Genomic DNA, 16,635 nt, shown 5'->3' with positions numbered 1-16,635 from the left:
AAAAACACCAGAAACTAGAAACAAGTTAAACAGGGAAGATTAACAGAAAGCAAGGAAGAGAATAAATGGAAAAGAAGAAATTAAGAAAGTAAAAAATTAAGGACCCAAGGGAAGGACAGAAAGATCAATAAGAAGAGATAGAACTCAAACATGAAATAACAGAATGAGACAATGATGGAAATGATTAAGAATTCAAGAATAAAGAGATCTGAAAAGGAAAATAGGTTGATGCTGGCCAAATGGGTAGTTCAGTTTTTTTTAATTTCCTTTATTTAACCAGGTAAAAGCCCATTGAGATCTAGATCTCATTTTCAAGAGGGAAATAGGTTTTTAATCAAGATCTTGGCTGAAGATGGGGATTTGTGAAAAAAAAAAAAAATTACATTAGAGAATATTTTGGACTTGGGTAGCTCCTTATGCAGCATCTCTGAAATCTTTAAAGAACCTGAAAATATTGAAAGGTGCAACACAGAACAGAAATGTAACTCAAGTTATGTCTCATTGTTATTGGGAGTTTTTTAGAAAGTGTAGTGTCAGCAGTGTCTGGTATGTGGTTAAGTGCATTCAACATTCAGTTTTTGATTGCACAATGAATTATGCAGCCCAAGTCTGGTTTTAAAACACCCGATGCTTGAAGGGATTACATTTTCAGTGTAAAGAAATTGTAAAAAGAGCGACTGAAAGTCTTGCAAAAACACCTGCAGACATATATTGCTTAAATTAAACCACTTTAAAAACTGTACATGCACAAAACAAACATGCTGGCTCTAGCTTTGCGTTTGCAATTCGCACGTTTAGCGCGAGGACAAGATGGGCTGAATCAGCAGGGAGACCAGAAATGAGGAAATGTGCGAGTTTATTTACATTCCATGTGTTAGTATTGTACACATGGCTCAGTTATTCATCCATATTCAAGTACATATACATTCAAGGAAAGCATTTGGCAGTCTTCACACTGTAGATTAGAGATGAGGTGGATAAGACGGGTACTGTACAAAACATATTACAAAGTTGTGTAAGCCCAAGCAGAGAATATCGGTGCAGAAGTGAAACAGATTCACCAGGAAGTGGGAATGACGATCCAAACTTCTATTTTTTTTTTTTTTTTTTTTTTACACAAGTCTATTTGAAATGACAAAGAGACAGATTGCTCATGCCAAAAAATCCCCCGTAAGGCTGTGGTTTACATGTGCACTGTTGCAAAACATTCATCTGCTTACCTCAAGTAAATGTGAAGCGAAATCATACAGCATATACAATGTGCAATGCAGAATAATAATAACTGAAGTCAACAGAAGCTTAAAGTCACTGAAAAAGGTGGAACAAGTGATTTCAATCACACTTTATTAAGAGGAATTTAATTATTCCTACGGTGGTTTTTTAAAGTGCATCAAGTTGCTCCACTAGAAGTAAAAAAATGGGTATTAAATATTGGCAACCAGCACTGTTTGCAGAATGCTAATGCGACCTGTCACTCCACTGATTTCTAAAAACACATTGTCACATTTTTTTATTCTATTGCTCAAACGATGACGGCTCCGTGCCCGTAAATAGCAAAAAAGAAAATCTTTCAGCATGTAAAGTCTCATCTGCATCATATTTCACTTCGATCCACCACAAACTTGTACACCTGCATGGACTGTTGACGTTTTTTTTGGGCTAAATTTCCAAACGTGGCTCCGTTTATCTCCAGGGCCGTAAAAACAGAAGAATAAATCTGGCCAACAATTGTGATGTGTTTTTTTTTTTGAGCAAACGCCAAGGTTCATTTTTATCAACCAATCACATTTTGGTCATTTCTCAACGGACATGTGCAAAGACGATGTGGTTGGGTTTCTATGAGGAGCTGAGCCCGGAATCGGACTCCACACTTCCGTGGTGGATCTCGGGGGCGACGCACGGCACGGCGGAGCAGGGAATGGAGTAACAGGAACAGGCAGAGCTCTTTAGGGTCTCCTCTGTAATGACCTCTTGCAGGGAGTGCTGCTCTTCTACCTGGAAGATGTTTGGCTGCTCTCCTTGAGCATCACAGATGCTGGAAAGGGGGAAGAAAAGGAAACAATTGCGGAGTTAGGATCGATTCCCAATCATTCCCGACATCCAGAGCCTAAGAAAATCCTCATGAATATGTTGTGCTACATAAAATAGTTTCGCTTTAGATTATTAGGAAAACACAATACTGTTGTTATACATACATTCATCTAAGTATTGGTGAAATTTGCAACTTGTGAATCTACACTGTTGCTAGGCAGATTTAATAACTATATAAAAAGGCAAGCTGGCCAGTTTGACAATCGTCTTATATTTTCTGCAAAAACTGATTGTAAATCATCCATCATTTCTCATGCAGAGTCGAGTTAAAACAGGTGAATGATTGCACTGGTTGCTGTTCTGCCTGCAGGAATGAATGACAACCTTTAATAGCATTCCGGGATTAGTAGGTTTGCTTTGGGCTAAGTGCAATCTTACGTCTGTGTTTTTTTTGGTTGATTAGCTTTTTTACAACCTGCTATTAAGCAGATAAAGTCCTGCAGATGCATCTGAGGGAATCAACGTTTGACTAACAAGGAAAAAAAAACAAAAACCCCTGCAAGTTAAGGCACGCCTATTATAGATGGTTATTGCTCCATTAAAGAGTGAAAAAGCTCAACAAACAAGAGCAGACAGTCCAGAGATTCCAGTGAAATCACCACTTAGTTCAAAGTAGGGCATGGGCCGGTATGAGGTTGTCATGGTATAACAATCTTGCACAAAAGTACAGCAATTTCATGGAATTAACACAAATATTTGAAAATAAGGAACAGCTCAGAATGATCTAATCAATTCATCACAACTCCAACATTTGTCAATTTGGTTTTGTTACAGATTTAAGCCAAAGTAATGAATAAGCATAAGATTCAGTGATTTAAGATGTAGTTGGCACTGCATTAATCTACACCAGCGGTGCTCCGCTCCACTGTTTGAGTCCAGCATTGGTTTAACTTCAAACCCGTAACCGGCTGATGCCTAATTTCGAGAACTCAAACCGTTTTTGAAACGAGTACAGGCAGATCACCCAACTGCTTTGGAACATTTTCGCCAACATAAACCATACGCTCCGACATCAAATCGACTTTCCAGAGGTCGCATTTCATGCGAGAAATAAATGCTTTTGGATCAAGCCAGCTTGACCAGTTGCAAGTTAGCACAAATAGTTTGCTGCACCAATGCTTGTGCAAGTCTGCTTTCTGCAAATCCGATTACAAGCAGCACTCCGTCATTCAGAATCTTTAGTCTCATGCAAATAAAAAGCCATTCGCTCTCTGTGCCACTTTTAGATACAAATCCAAACTGAAAAATCATGACAAACGGCAGCGAGAATAAAAACGGGCGAACTTAAAAGCATTCTCAAGCAGATGTGACAGTAACAGGAAGGGTCCTTGTGATTATTAAAAAAAAAAAGAAACACAAAAGCTCAAAATGATAACCATGGCAGCTGACCAATCAAAGACAACACAGGTGTTGTCTTTGATACAGACAACACTTGTTTTTCAGACTGTGAAGAAGAGTTTTTCAGATATATAATCTTCAAAGGCCTTAAGAAATACGATAAGTCAACCGCCTCATGTATCATTGTCAAGAAACACTGCTGTGCTGCGGCAACATTCGGTGAGCAGGATTCACTCGGGTAGCATGTAGGACGGGCGACCGAAGAGAAGCGGAGCAACGTGAGTAAATTAAAAAAAAACAAAACAAAAACAGAGGAACCAGAGAAACATTACAGGAATCTGGAGAACTTGAGTCAAAATATGGCAGCAAGCTTTCACAAATTCTGTAAAAAAAAGAGGCACAGTTATCACAACGACGTAAGAGACGTTTTTTTTTTTTTTGCTGTAACACATGAAAACGTGCCGGTTCCTACAATTCCCTTTGTTTTTTTTGCAAAGGTCTGCAAACGTCTGGGCCAAAGTGCAGACATAAATATAGAGCAAATGTCACAGCACGAGAGATACAGAGAAGTAAAACTGTCTAGCGAGCGGGCTCTGCTGATGATGCAGTTCTCCCCAGAGGCAGAGGAATCTGTTCAACTCAGATACTTTACATAACAGTCCTGGCACATCGTGTTCGTTCACTTCACGCTATAACTGCTCAATAAACAATCAAGTCTTTCACTCAAAGAGACAAACAGGTGCCAAATGATCCAAAACACTGCCAATGGATTACATAGTTATGTAATCCCTGAAAAAGAAGCTAATGAACAACCCTGCTTGCATAAACCAGGATGAATGGGAGCAGCCACTTGGATGTTGGCTGCTTAGCAACAGGATTTTTCTTAACCTACATTTAAAAAAAATAAATGTGGCACAGGACGCTTTGCTACTCAAGCGATTCTGGATTTTTTTTTTTTTAAATGGGAAATTTGAAACATTGGGAGCAGCCCGTAGCATATAAAGTGGCTTTATGAATATGAGAGTAATCTATTAGTATAACAGTAAAATCTAATTACGTAAAGAAAAATCTATAACTACCAACTAAATGGGAAAAGGTTCATTACTTGATTTTGGAAAAGTGCATACATTTGTAAGGTGTTTAACATTGGAAATAAAGTATAAATGTTCAAATAACAGCTTATATCAAGGAATACCTACTGGAAAAGCGTTCATGGCTGGTCTGACAAACTATGCATATAATTTTTCCTGTGCTGTCGTGCTACATAGAATAACTTTGCAATCTGGCAGAGTTGGAGCCGTGTGGAGTTCTTTCTTGAACTCATCGTTCCTGGGTGGAGACGGTGATCTCAACAACTCACGCCAACACAGCAGTGACTCACCATCTGAATCTTATCTTCATAAAAACAATAAACAAACTGTGATCTTTGCTAATCGTCAACATGTAGTAAAGGAATTATTTTATGATGGAGCATTGCAGGATAATGACTGAGTTCAACAAATATAACTGAAACTGGTTATCTGTAATATAAGAAACCAGATAATCACAGATTAATAGTCAGAAACATTTATTTTCCCCATATTTTGTTGAGTATTCAGTGGGGCGAGAGGAAAGTCCGTGTTCATAAATTATTTTTAACAAAAAAAAATCATTGGTGGCACAAACTTTGGTACACCTAAAAAAAAAAAAAAAATCCTAACAATAAATGTAACTGAAGATTATTTTTATCATCTATAATTTTCTAAGAACTTCTAATTGGTATAAAGGAATGAAAACTGCAGAAGCATCATCTTGGGGTAAACTTTGTCTCCATAACAACCAGTAGACACAATGTACGTGTCAAGTGGCTGTTTGAAGTGTCAAAAAAACCTTTTTTTTTGTATCAGCACAGAAAGGCAACTGTGCTGAATTAGCTAAGTGCTATTGGGACTTTTAACAAAAAAAACAAAGCAAAACAAAAACATCTGCTATCGTCAGATGTGACAGACTTGGGGAAAACAACTCATGCACTATTAAACAGAGAGCATTAACTCATCCTCTAGATGCCGTTTAAGAGTGCATGGCATAAACATTTGATGTGCCCGTTTTAAATAAACTCCAGTGTACCTCAGTTTTTAGACACAGCAGCTGAAGGGAAGCAAGAATCCTAAATAATTGACAGATAGTGTTTCAAATAAGTTGTAATAACTGTGAATAACTCACTATATAAGATTAGCTTTACCATCTGATCTGTAGCATTCTGTGTTTACAGTCTGCAGCATGTAAAATGACGCTGCGTGTTAAACTTTAACCTCACCTGTCATAAATGAGCCCGTCGATTCCCTGCTCCCTCAGCTTCCTTCTGTTTTCATGCTCGTTGTTGTCGTCTCCCCAGCTGAACACCACCAGGCCTTTGGACCGGGCCTCGCCGATGTAGTTAAGGTGCTTCAGCAGCTCCTCGGTGTGAGCGCTGATTCCCTGTCAGGGCAAAACGCCAAAGTCCAAATGCAATCACCAAATAAGAAGATTGCATTTCCCCTTCAGTATATTATTGAATGTACAACCTCCAGAGAATAAAACCCCTCACCAGAATGTTCTCGCTTTGAGCGAAGCTGATGGCGATTTGCGTCGTTTGACAGCGCACGTCCATCAGCTCGGGATACTTTTCTGAAATGCCCTGAGTCAGGAAAAGGATGGGGTACTTGTTCTGCTTGAGTCGCACCCTGTAAACCAGATTACACGGACAGTTTAGCATTTTAAATCGGTCCTTCAGAGGTGCCACTGAAGGGAAAAAAAACCCCAAACATATACTTTAAGTGCCTCTGCTTTTACAGTGATCCTTACGAGACGCAATATTTCAACTGTAAACACGAATGGCGACGCTGTGCACTTACATTGTGCAGATATCTGGGTCGAAACACGAGAAGATGATCCGCCTTTTCCCAGCCTTCTGCAGAACACAGGTAAGAATAATGTCCAGGAAGGTATTCATGTTGAAATACGACGACAAGTTCCCGTCCCACGTTCCGTCCTGTGAGAACAGAGCAATGAGATACGTCAGCTTACATCAACGATAACACTTTGTTTCAAAGTCTGGTTCAAAAGACGTACTTTCATTTGGCTGATCCATTTCAGTTCAATGTTAAAACCAACACTTTCCGGAACAGCTTGGAAAATCTTTGGAGAAGCGCACGGAGAAAGGTGATTACTTTCAGCTGCGGGCTGCCTTTAGGTCAAAGTGATCATTACAACATTCCTTACCTGTGATAGTGAGGGGAACGGCTGATGTTCATCGACTTCATCCTCATCCTCCAGGAGATCTTAAGAAACAAACAGAACGGGGGAAACGTTCACACGTCGTCCAAATTATCTGCTGATCCGATTTCACAATATCGGCCGTTCCACCTCCATGTGATGCAAGGCCACTTAAACAAAGCAGCCTTTGACCAGAAGTGAATTTGGGTCACTACAAAGGGGGATTTTTTTCCCCACCACGTTTTTGTGAGGTATGCACAATCAAATGTTTTCCCAAGCTAAAAGCTCCAGACGTTTGTGATGGGGTCAGTATTGCGGTGTTGAAATAGATTCGATCATTTTTCCTCTAAATCTTTTATCCAGATTTAAGCCCATGGATTTTGCTGTAATCCTGAAAGTAGCATTAAAGACTACTCTAAAACAGATTACCATAAACGTGTGAAAAAAAAAAAAATATATATATATATATATATATATATATATTCAGTCTTCAAACACAGGTGCATTTAAATTTAAAATAGATCTCAGGTTGCCGTATGTTGACCTCTGCACAGTAAAATCACCTCCTATGACACAGGGCTACCAGCCCAACTATTATGTAAACAGCATTATGTTGATAAGCTAACCAAATCTTTTCTGGTTACAAAAAAAAAAAAAAAGTGGTAAGGAACTGCTTACCTTTGTGATCACTTCCTGTCATCGCAGCGACATGGGCCAGCTGGGCAAGAAACAAATATATCCATGTTTTACTGTTACAGAAAGAAGCAACATATTACTCATGTCATCAATGATCCACGAGGCCGTTTCCACTGTCGATATTGTCATCTGATCTGCCCAGAACTCATCAAATAACCCACCTGGTTCAAATGTAGCACCTTTTTCTAATCAACCATTGATCGTATAATCCAAAAAAAAAGAAGTCATTAGATCAGTCCTTAGCTGTGTTGATGTTAAGTCAAGCAGAAAGGGCTGAGGTTTTCACCTGCTGATGTTGGAAGAGGTTTTTTTTTTTTTAAGCTGCAAGTGCATCTTTGCAACAAATTATCAAGGTTACTCTACAGCAGGGGTGTCAAACTCCAGTCCTCAAGGGCCGGTGTCCTGCAGTTTTTAGATGTGCCACAGGTACAAAACACTGGAATGAAATGACTTAATTGCCTCCTCCTTGTGTAGATCAGTTCTCCAGAGCCTTGCTAATGACCTAATTATTCCATTCAGGTGTAGTGCAGCAGAGGCACATCTAAAAGTTGCAGGACAGCGGCCCTCGAGGACTGGAGTTTGACACCCCTGCTCTACAGGAATATGTTGTTGGATTTTAGGTAATAAAATGCTTATTCTCTTATTTTAAAAATTAGGTTTCCTTGTTTATTTGCATCTTATAAAGTATTTCTAATACTGTATTAAAAAAAGGCTCAAGTAGTTAAATGAAAAATCTACAGAATGTAGCAATATTTTTTTTTAAATCTGACTAATCGTCAGAATAATTGATCAAATAAATCGATTACTAAAACAATTGTTAGTTGCCGACCTACAGAGAATTGTTAATCGAACATTACTGTAATAGTCCTAACCACTTCCTACTGACCATTTCCTGATCATCATAAGACCAATGATTAAATCAGCTGATAAACACACACACACGCATATAAAAAAAAAAGAAAACAATTCCAGTGCACAAAGCAGCACAACTTAAAATACCTTAACCATATCTTAACATGACAATAATTGTTGAGTCGATGGTTCCTGCTTCATTACTTGAAGAAAAATCACTAAAACTGAATTCAAAAGGATTGTATGAAGGCGTCTGGGTGCTATAGATTTTCTGTCAGACCCAGTCTGGTGACCTTCCAGCAGGCTGAGCAAATATTGTTTAAAGAACAGGGTCAGTCTGGGTCGACTACCCAAACACAGGAAGAGCTAAAATCACAATAAAACCTCGAATAACCTCTAAACCTACAAGTTGTTAGACAACAGATGTTCATCAAGAAAAAGATAGTTTTTAAATACAGCTCCTTTAAGTGCATTTATCTTCTCAATCAGAAATTCACTTCAACAATCATCCAGACATTAAACAGAATGATGGTGGCACAATGACTACAGGCAGTCTCAACAAACTAGTCTAGCTAGAGCAGAGTTTACCTTCAATAGCTGCAGCTGATCAAATGTCAGGTCTTTGACAGGGACCTCAATGAGCTCCAGAGTCTGGTCATTTTTCTACCAAGTCAGAAACAGGACAGTTAGCGTCACACAGGCTACCGCGACCGTGGAAAAAAAAAAGTTTAACGGACCTTCTTGGTGGAGATGCAACATGTTAGATCGTGGTATACGATTGGCACGGAATCCTTGGAGAGATGAACGTCGAACTCCACAAAAGCTGCACCCTGCGCGTTCAAACACGTTGAGGCAAAATGTTCTGCAAACGGCTGGATTTCTTCAGATATTCGTCTCATTGACTTACATGGTTGGCAGCACTTTTGAAAGAAGCAATTGTGTTTTCCCGGACTTTGTGGTATCTGTCAAATAAGAACAGGAGCAACTGAAAAGACATCTGAACTCATGGATTTTTCCACATTACCCTGCTGAAAATCCTAAAGAGACTCCTCCTCACTTTGTAGCATGCCATAAATTATGCGTTTAAAAGTAGCAAATTGAATGGATTTGAAATATTGTTTTGCTGCAAAAACTACTTCAGCTGTCGGGAAAGATTGACGGATGGTCTCACTTGGCAGCGCGTGTGCTTCCAGCTCCTCGGTGACCCACGTCCACCGTGCTTCTTTTTCTCCAGTGCTTTGTGTACGAGGAGCTCATGTTGCACTGCAGCTTCTGGATAGGGCGGATCACCAGGTAATCCACTGAAGGCATAAGCTGCAGTCAACAAGGCTGGACTCGGCAAAATCAGGATACGCATCATATTCTAAGTACTTTCAAAGAAACGTCACCTCTGACTTTCCCGATCGTCTGCCTGGAGTTTCGGCCCATGATGGGAAGCGTGACTACGCCTGTGTCATTGCCGTTCTCCAAGAACGAGGAAGACAGGAGGCAGGCTGTCCCGACATGTCCGGGATGGATGTCTCCCTGGACCACGTGCTCGCCCAGATCCTCCTGTAATCACAATCCGGATCACTATACGCGTTACAGCACATTTTGATGACTTTTCGCGGAGGCAGAAAGACCTCAAAAAACTCAAAAGTGAGCTCCAGGTTGTCTGGGTCCATGGTGTGGATGCTGTACTCGGTCCACCGAGAGGGCTCCAGGGCGTAGCCGCACTCTGGCTGAGAGTGGCGTGACTTGTAGTCGTTGGCAGTGATTAAACTGATTTCCAGAGTTGTGGTCATCTTGTGCCAAGAGGAAGGGCTGAGTTCCTGTTCTTCCTCTTCCTCCTCTTCCTCTTCAACACCCTCTAACGTAAGTTTAATCCTACATGCAAAATTAAGACAGTCAAAATACAGTCATACTCTGAATCACAAAAAAAAAAAAAAAAAATCAAAACCTGACAAAGTGTTGCTTTACTTTAAATATAACTACATGCACATCCTGTTAGGCTTATGTAAAAGGTCAGTTGTATGAAACATCTCATGATGTACTCAAGTTAAATTTGAACTCTGTGGCATCCTCACCTGAAGCGTGACTTCTTGAATTTCTTCTTGGTGATGGACACCGGAGGCCTCTTGGAATAGTGCAAGCGAAGTCGAATGTCCGTCTGGCATGTCAGCCATCCTGAGTCAACGCATTTCACCCCATCTGCACAAAGAGACGGCCTGTAACTGAGGCAGCTCACTGACTTCCTCCATCGTGAACGAAGCTTTTCCTCATCTCGTCACAAAACAACCAAAAATCCCAAGTTTCATTGGGCGGTACTTGCGTTGGACTTACAAAAGGTAGTTCATAATTGTAAAATTGAAGCAAGATTATACGTAGTTTTGTAGTACAAGCTTGAAAAGTGTCTCCTTTGATTGTATACAGCTCCCTTTACTGTAATACTCAAAAATCAAAGTCAGCAGACTTACTGTGAAATCCAAATTCCCCATCGTCAATGTTCTGCTGTGCAACTGAAATTGAACGAAAGAATTTTTTTTTTAGCGTCTTGCAATACCACATCAGTTGAGGTCATCAAACCAGAGCAATCTTGGTAGTTACAGAAAAAAAAAGAAACAACTTATTTTTGAACTCTTAACGTCAGATTCAATCGCTCTGCATTTGAGTTGCCTCAACTTCACCAAAGCTAACTTAAAAATATATATATATTTATGTTAATAAGAACTTCTATATTTAAAGTCAGCATGGGGTAGAGGATGCTGTAGGACTAACAGAAAAAAAATCAAATAAAGCACATCAGTGATGATACTCAATAGACACTGAACAGAGTGTGGATGTGGCGGCAGCTACTCTTCCTATCTTGCTCATGTTCAAATAGCTTTGTTTGCATAAAACCCAACATAATGGCTGGCTAACTAAAAAGATCTGGAATAACAGGCCATGGATTCTGCTGCTCTGCAGTGTTTCTTCTGTGGCTGTAGATTAGTGCGCTTACTCGCAAAGCATCCACACAGCATGTAAAAAAAAAAAAAAAAAAACAAGAGAGCTGGGAATTACAATGAGCATTTTTTTTTTTAGAGGAAACACTGCAGTTCATTGAAACTTTAACCAAAAAAAACAAAACAAACTTCCTGAGTGGATTAAGCTACAGTGGATCGGGAATTAGAGGTTTGAGTACAGCAGACTTTGCCAACCCAAACCAAATTTATTTTTGTTGTTGTTGGTTTATACCTGTGGGGCTCATCGTGCGAGGCTGATGATGGGTCTCCCACAAATTGACTATCACTTGACATGGGCCACCCGCACTCTGCAATTCCAATGTTGGGTACAATGTTAGGATTTTCAAATCAGATACACATGAACTACCATTCAAGCTGGTCGCAAAGACGTCTTTGGACCAGAGAGTCAGAAAGCAGTTAAGAGCTCGTATAGCCGCCGACCCGCCAGCTGGATCAGGCGCAGACTGCGGATTGAAATCTGAAAGGTGGATTTGTTAGTGAAAGGATACCAAAAAATGTAAAAAATTGTACAAAATCCAAGCATTGAATCTTTGTTCAGATTATGTTTTTCTTTATGTACTTAATCAACAATAGTGCAGGTATATGGATATTATTTTCAGCCACTAGTTTTACAAGTTAAAAAATTATAGGTTCTTTAAAAAAGAAAATGCATCTGCAACCATAAATGTATAGAAAAAGTGACTTCACCCTCCTGTACTGCTGGACAAAGTCACCAGAAACTGAAAGAATCTTCAAATGCATCCGACTTGTTTACGTCCAGTCTAGGGGGAGTACCATGTTCTTCACCCAAAAGTGAAGATCATGCAAAAAGAGGCTTTCGCTAAAGGCTGGGCGAGGCTCCGCATGACAGATTAAAGCAAAGCAGCTGGTCAGCCTGTGGCTGGACCTTCCAAATAACTGACCACAAGCTGTTTCACTTCACATCCCACATGGCTAGATCACAGGGCAGCTCCCAGCATGACACTGCGTTTCATACAACTGATCTGTCAAATCCTACAGATAATAGCTGCATACTGACAGACAGCCAACACAAAGAAGGAATCAACAAAAGGGAAAAAAAAAAAAAAAAGGGCTCGTCTGAGGCTTTGTGGATACGCTCTATCAACTAAAAGTTGCTTTACTGGCTGTTCTGAAAGAGCATGCCATGTACATTTCCACCAGAGCAAAACAAAACATTGAAAGTTATATATCTCGCTCTGTAAGCCTTGCTGTGGAATTAAACACAGAGGGAGGATGAGGTTTTTGGTTAATCTTACAATGCAATGCCTCTCAGCTCCGGTGCAGCTGGTGTTCTGCTGTTTAAACTGCTTTCGGGGCTCAACACTGCCACGTGTGATATAAAAGGATTTGACAACAATCCTACCACCTTACATCGTTTCATTCCAAGTCAGGAGGAATCCATTTCGAGTCAGTGGTGACTTTGAGCAAATCAATCAAAACATTTGACATACAGTAGTAATAAAATATTGCCTTTATCTCTGTTGATGGTCTGCCAAAGTAGAAATTATGTCATGAAGTCATACCGAATTGAATATAATGGAGTTTACATAGAAATGTAAACCTCGTCAGCTACTTTTTTCCCCCCCAAAATTTTTGAAAAGCATCACAATGACGACGACTATAAAAGCGTACATGTACTTGACAAAACAAACAAACAAACAAACAAACAAAAAAAACTCTAAAGAAAGCGAACTCACCTTTGATTCCAGGAAGAAGCCCTTAAAATAGCGATACGTGGAAACAACCCCCCGGGGTACAGAGATCGTCACTGCCCATGTGTGCCTGTGATTAAATCAAGACAACAAAGTTAAGCTAAATACAATATACATACTATTAACTAACTTCAAAGTGAATCAAGATGTAGGTGATATGTAATGTTTCACATACCTTTCGTCACCAATAGGATGTAGAGTCACAGCTTTCTGGTAGCTCCAGTTTCCCAGAGCCTCACAGCTGCCGACAACAGCAATCACCTCACCTAGGAATGGGCAAAAAGACGTGCAGGTTGTCATGACTGCTGATGGATGCCATTATGTTTATTACTTTCTCAATATAACTTTCTCACTTTGTACTAAAAGTTCTTCATGACTGCAGAGTCGGGCGATATGGCTTAAAAATTATATCTCAGATTCTTTCATACCAGATCCGATTTCAATTATTAATTTATTTATTTTTTGCTCGCTTTTCTCTTCTGTAAAGGAAATTACAAATCACAAAAAATATCTCTAAAAAAAGTCTTTACATTTCAGTCATCCCTTCTGTGAGACATACGACAGAGTATAAGGGCACAGATATGAGAATTGTTGTTTGATTACAGCAATATAGTCAAAAGGTCTTAAAATTACAAGAAAAAAGTTGTTTCAAGGAGAACAAAGCTCAAGAATTATCAGGAGGTGACGCGACCAGCTCAGTCTGTGTAGTTATTTTTTCAAAATAGACACTTGTTTGCACAATCATTTCAAAGTCCTGCATTTTAATTTATTTTTCATGTTGGGAGTTCTTATAAAATTACTACTTCATTCTCCTAATGTAATAACTTTTCTTGGATATTATTATGAGTTTATTCTAGAAATGTAAAAAAAAAAAGAAAGAAAGAAAAAAGACTTAGCCTGGCCCTAATATTACATCACAGACTAGACCTGAATTTAAAGTCCACATAAATAGAAGCTTTAAAACACATTTGTCAAGGGAGATAATAGGCCTTAGGCGTGGTGACGGCACTCCCAAAATGAAATTTTCAAAAAAAAAAAAAACCTAAAGAGTTAATCGCCCAGTCCCACAGGATTACCATTTTCTCAGAAAACAAAAAGGTTTTATTCAGACGATCTGTTGAGGAGCAGGGAGTGTTCAAAAATAAGATTACTAAAGGAAAATTCAAAATATTCCTATACGACCTGGGATTCTGTCCTTAAATATTTGCTTCTTCCTTCCTTGTATCCTTTCGTTGATTTTGCTCAATTATTCCTTTTAGTCTCTTCGTCCCCTATTGTGTTGGAGCTATGAAGTTTTAAAAACAACAAAAACCCTGCAGGTTTTCAAATGTAGATTTTTTTTTTTTTTACCTGTTTGAAATACCAGAGTAAATTCAGACATACCCGGAGTGGTCTCTCCCCTGATAGTTAAGTTCACCTGGCTGGTCTCCATAGTTTAAACAGGCAAACACAGACAATGGCGATGCAAAAAAGGCTGCAAGACAAGAAGAGGGTTGAAGTAAAACCACCCCGGCTTTCTTCCCCAGTAAGACCACCGAGCTCTGAGAGGACAGAGATGTTGCAACGCCGGCCACGTGTCTACTGCAGGCTGAAAACAACAGCTCTTCTAGTAATTATGTTCATGACAGCTTAACTCCTTCGACAGCTTCAGACAAACACCTCGCATCCAAACTGTACAGTTATACACAATACCAAATGAGGCGAAAATAGAAACGGCTAGAAAAATACATTACAGAGAGCTTTGCAAGGGGGGGAAGAACCCGGATGTATCGATTACCTTCTTAATTCCTAAAGCTCCGGCCCGGTTCTTGGCACTGTTGAGGGACTTCGCGGCAAACCCCGGTTCTACTATCCAGCAGAGTAGCATCGGTCTGGACCAGCTGCCTCGACCACAGCCATCGCCGTTTCAGTTCATCATCCTTTCAATTCAAGACGGCTTTAACCGAAAACAAATAAAGATATTCTGAGAGCAGATTTGAGCCCCGGAAATGATGACGCCTAATCAAAACCTTGCATCCCCCACGTTTATCCCCGGCACTGGAGCGAAGATACGAAACCAACCGCTTCTTCTTCGAGGAGTTTGCGATAAACATCATCTATTACGTTCAACAATTGAGCCGAGTCGAACAACAAACTTCCGGTGAATGAATTTCAACTTAAAATCTAGCCAAATGGTCACAAATGTGTTTCTGCACTACATGAACGTTGTGTTTATCAAGACGGCGTATAAATATTTTAAAGTAATTTCAAAGCCCATTGAAGACTTTTTTTTCTAGAGAGGAAGGAAATTATCCCGGTGCCTACCTCCAACTCTTATTGACGGGAAACGAGGCAGAGACACACAAACCAAACAAACATTAACCCCCACACTCATATCTAACGAAATTTTAGCAAGAAATATAATAAAATAAAATGAATGTAATGTTTTGAATCCATTCGACTAAACAGAAATATTTTTACTTTTTACGTTACTTTTACTTTGAAAGCATTATCTACACTTTCGATGTTGCTTCCGCTGCGTACTTGAACTGGTTCATACCGCCCTGCTCCGGATCTGCGGCGTTTCCCTATGATGCATTCAAGTTCCTTTACAATAATATGTATGTATCTCAAACAGGATAGTGGTAACACAGAGAAACATACTTTTTTGTTATAAAGGATGGGCATTTTTCCCAACCAGAAATATTGCATTTTCCCCAAAAACGTTCCGCGATATATCCTCTTTTAATAGCATTCGTAACAGTATTTAGGTGTGGACTTCAGATGGCAAGACGGACAAATTAAAATCATGGTTTGGTCTGCAGCACCCCCTAGTGTTTAGACGAAGTTTACACACCATACAACACACTGCAGCATAAATGTAAAATAATCTCTCTTCCAGAGCTTAAGTTTGCTTACAATTTCAATCATTATCTGAAATATAGTTTTTTGGTTTTTTTGCCAACACAATATCTTGCAAAAATTATTAATGGTAATGCAATTGAAAGAAAGTCATAGAAGTTTCATTCACAGATTCTAACAGGCCAGGCAGAAGAACATAAAACAAACTATTTTTGTTAGCTGAGACCCAAACTGACCGTGTTGGCTTGTACACAAAATACTATCTATGGCGGAAAAACAGCCTGTTAGAAGCTGCAAAACATTTGAGACAGGGGGAGAAAAGTTACTTAAATACAAAGTCAAAGCTCACCGAGTAGCTTGGATCAAAGTATTTTCACGTGTTATTATGGCCAAGTCAAAACCCACAATAATTCAAAATGCAACTCGTGGCATTTAGAATGTTTAAGCTGGAGACATAATATTACTGGGACTGATATACCAGCGGTTTAAAGGATCCCTTATGACCTCTTGTGGACAACAGGAGTAAATATCTGCAACAGTGGAGAGTTTCACCTGCAAACTGCAGTATCACAAGAGTCCCAAATATCAGCTTTAAATTCCACAACGATAGATGCGTCTGGGAAAACGTTTACTTAAAACCTTTTCTTCATATTAATGCTACAAAACGTTTGGTCTTCTGTGACCTGTAAATGAAAAACAGGAACAAAAATGCATGAATAATAAAATGCCAGCTCTTGAAAGTATTATGAGGCCAGTACAGTGCTTCTCCAGGCGGATGGGAGTTTTCAAATACAAATCTGCCACATCAGCATTTACACAGATCATAAATAAGACAGAATATGATTACTTTCATGTCCTGGTTGCTG

The 16,635-nt window shown here is 39.4% G+C and overlaps 1 protein-coding gene across 1 annotated transcript; it reads right to left on the bottom strand.

The window, feature by feature from the left end:
• Positions 1-839: 839 nt before the first annotated feature.
• On the bottom strand, positions 840-15,056 carry gpcpd1 (glycerophosphocholine phosphodiesterase 1). Its single transcript, XM_023347582.1, has 20 exons — positions 14,706-15,056; positions 14,312-14,402; positions 13,104-13,194; positions 12,914-12,998; positions 11,428-11,503; positions 10,668-10,709; positions 10,278-10,401; positions 9,834-10,077; positions 9,600-9,762; positions 9,383-9,512; positions 9,119-9,173; positions 8,949-9,041; positions 8,800-8,874; positions 7,342-7,381; positions 6,670-6,728; positions 6,520-6,585; positions 6,303-6,439; positions 5,996-6,131; positions 5,726-5,886; positions 840-2,035 (listed from the first exon to the last, which is right to left on the bottom strand). The coding sequence occupies exons 2-20, from the start codon at positions 14,358-14,360 to the stop codon at positions 1,837-1,839; spliced, it is 2,025 nt and encodes a 674-aa protein (XP_023203350.1). The 5' UTR covers positions 14,361-14,402; positions 14,706-15,056; the 3' UTR covers positions 840-1,836.
• Between the last annotated feature and the right edge of the window lie 1,579 nt (positions 15,057-16,635).

Source organism: Xiphophorus maculatus, chromosome 15 (assembly GCF_002775205.1).
Source record: "Xiphophorus maculatus strain JP 163 A chromosome 15, X_maculatus-5.0-male, whole genome shotgun sequence".
In the NCBI taxonomy this organism is placed as follows: Eukaryota; Metazoa; Chordata; class Actinopteri; order Cyprinodontiformes; family Poeciliidae; genus Xiphophorus; species Xiphophorus maculatus.
The sequence above is the reverse complement of the archived record's forward strand: the minus strand, read 5'-3'. Positions and strand labels throughout refer to the sequence as shown.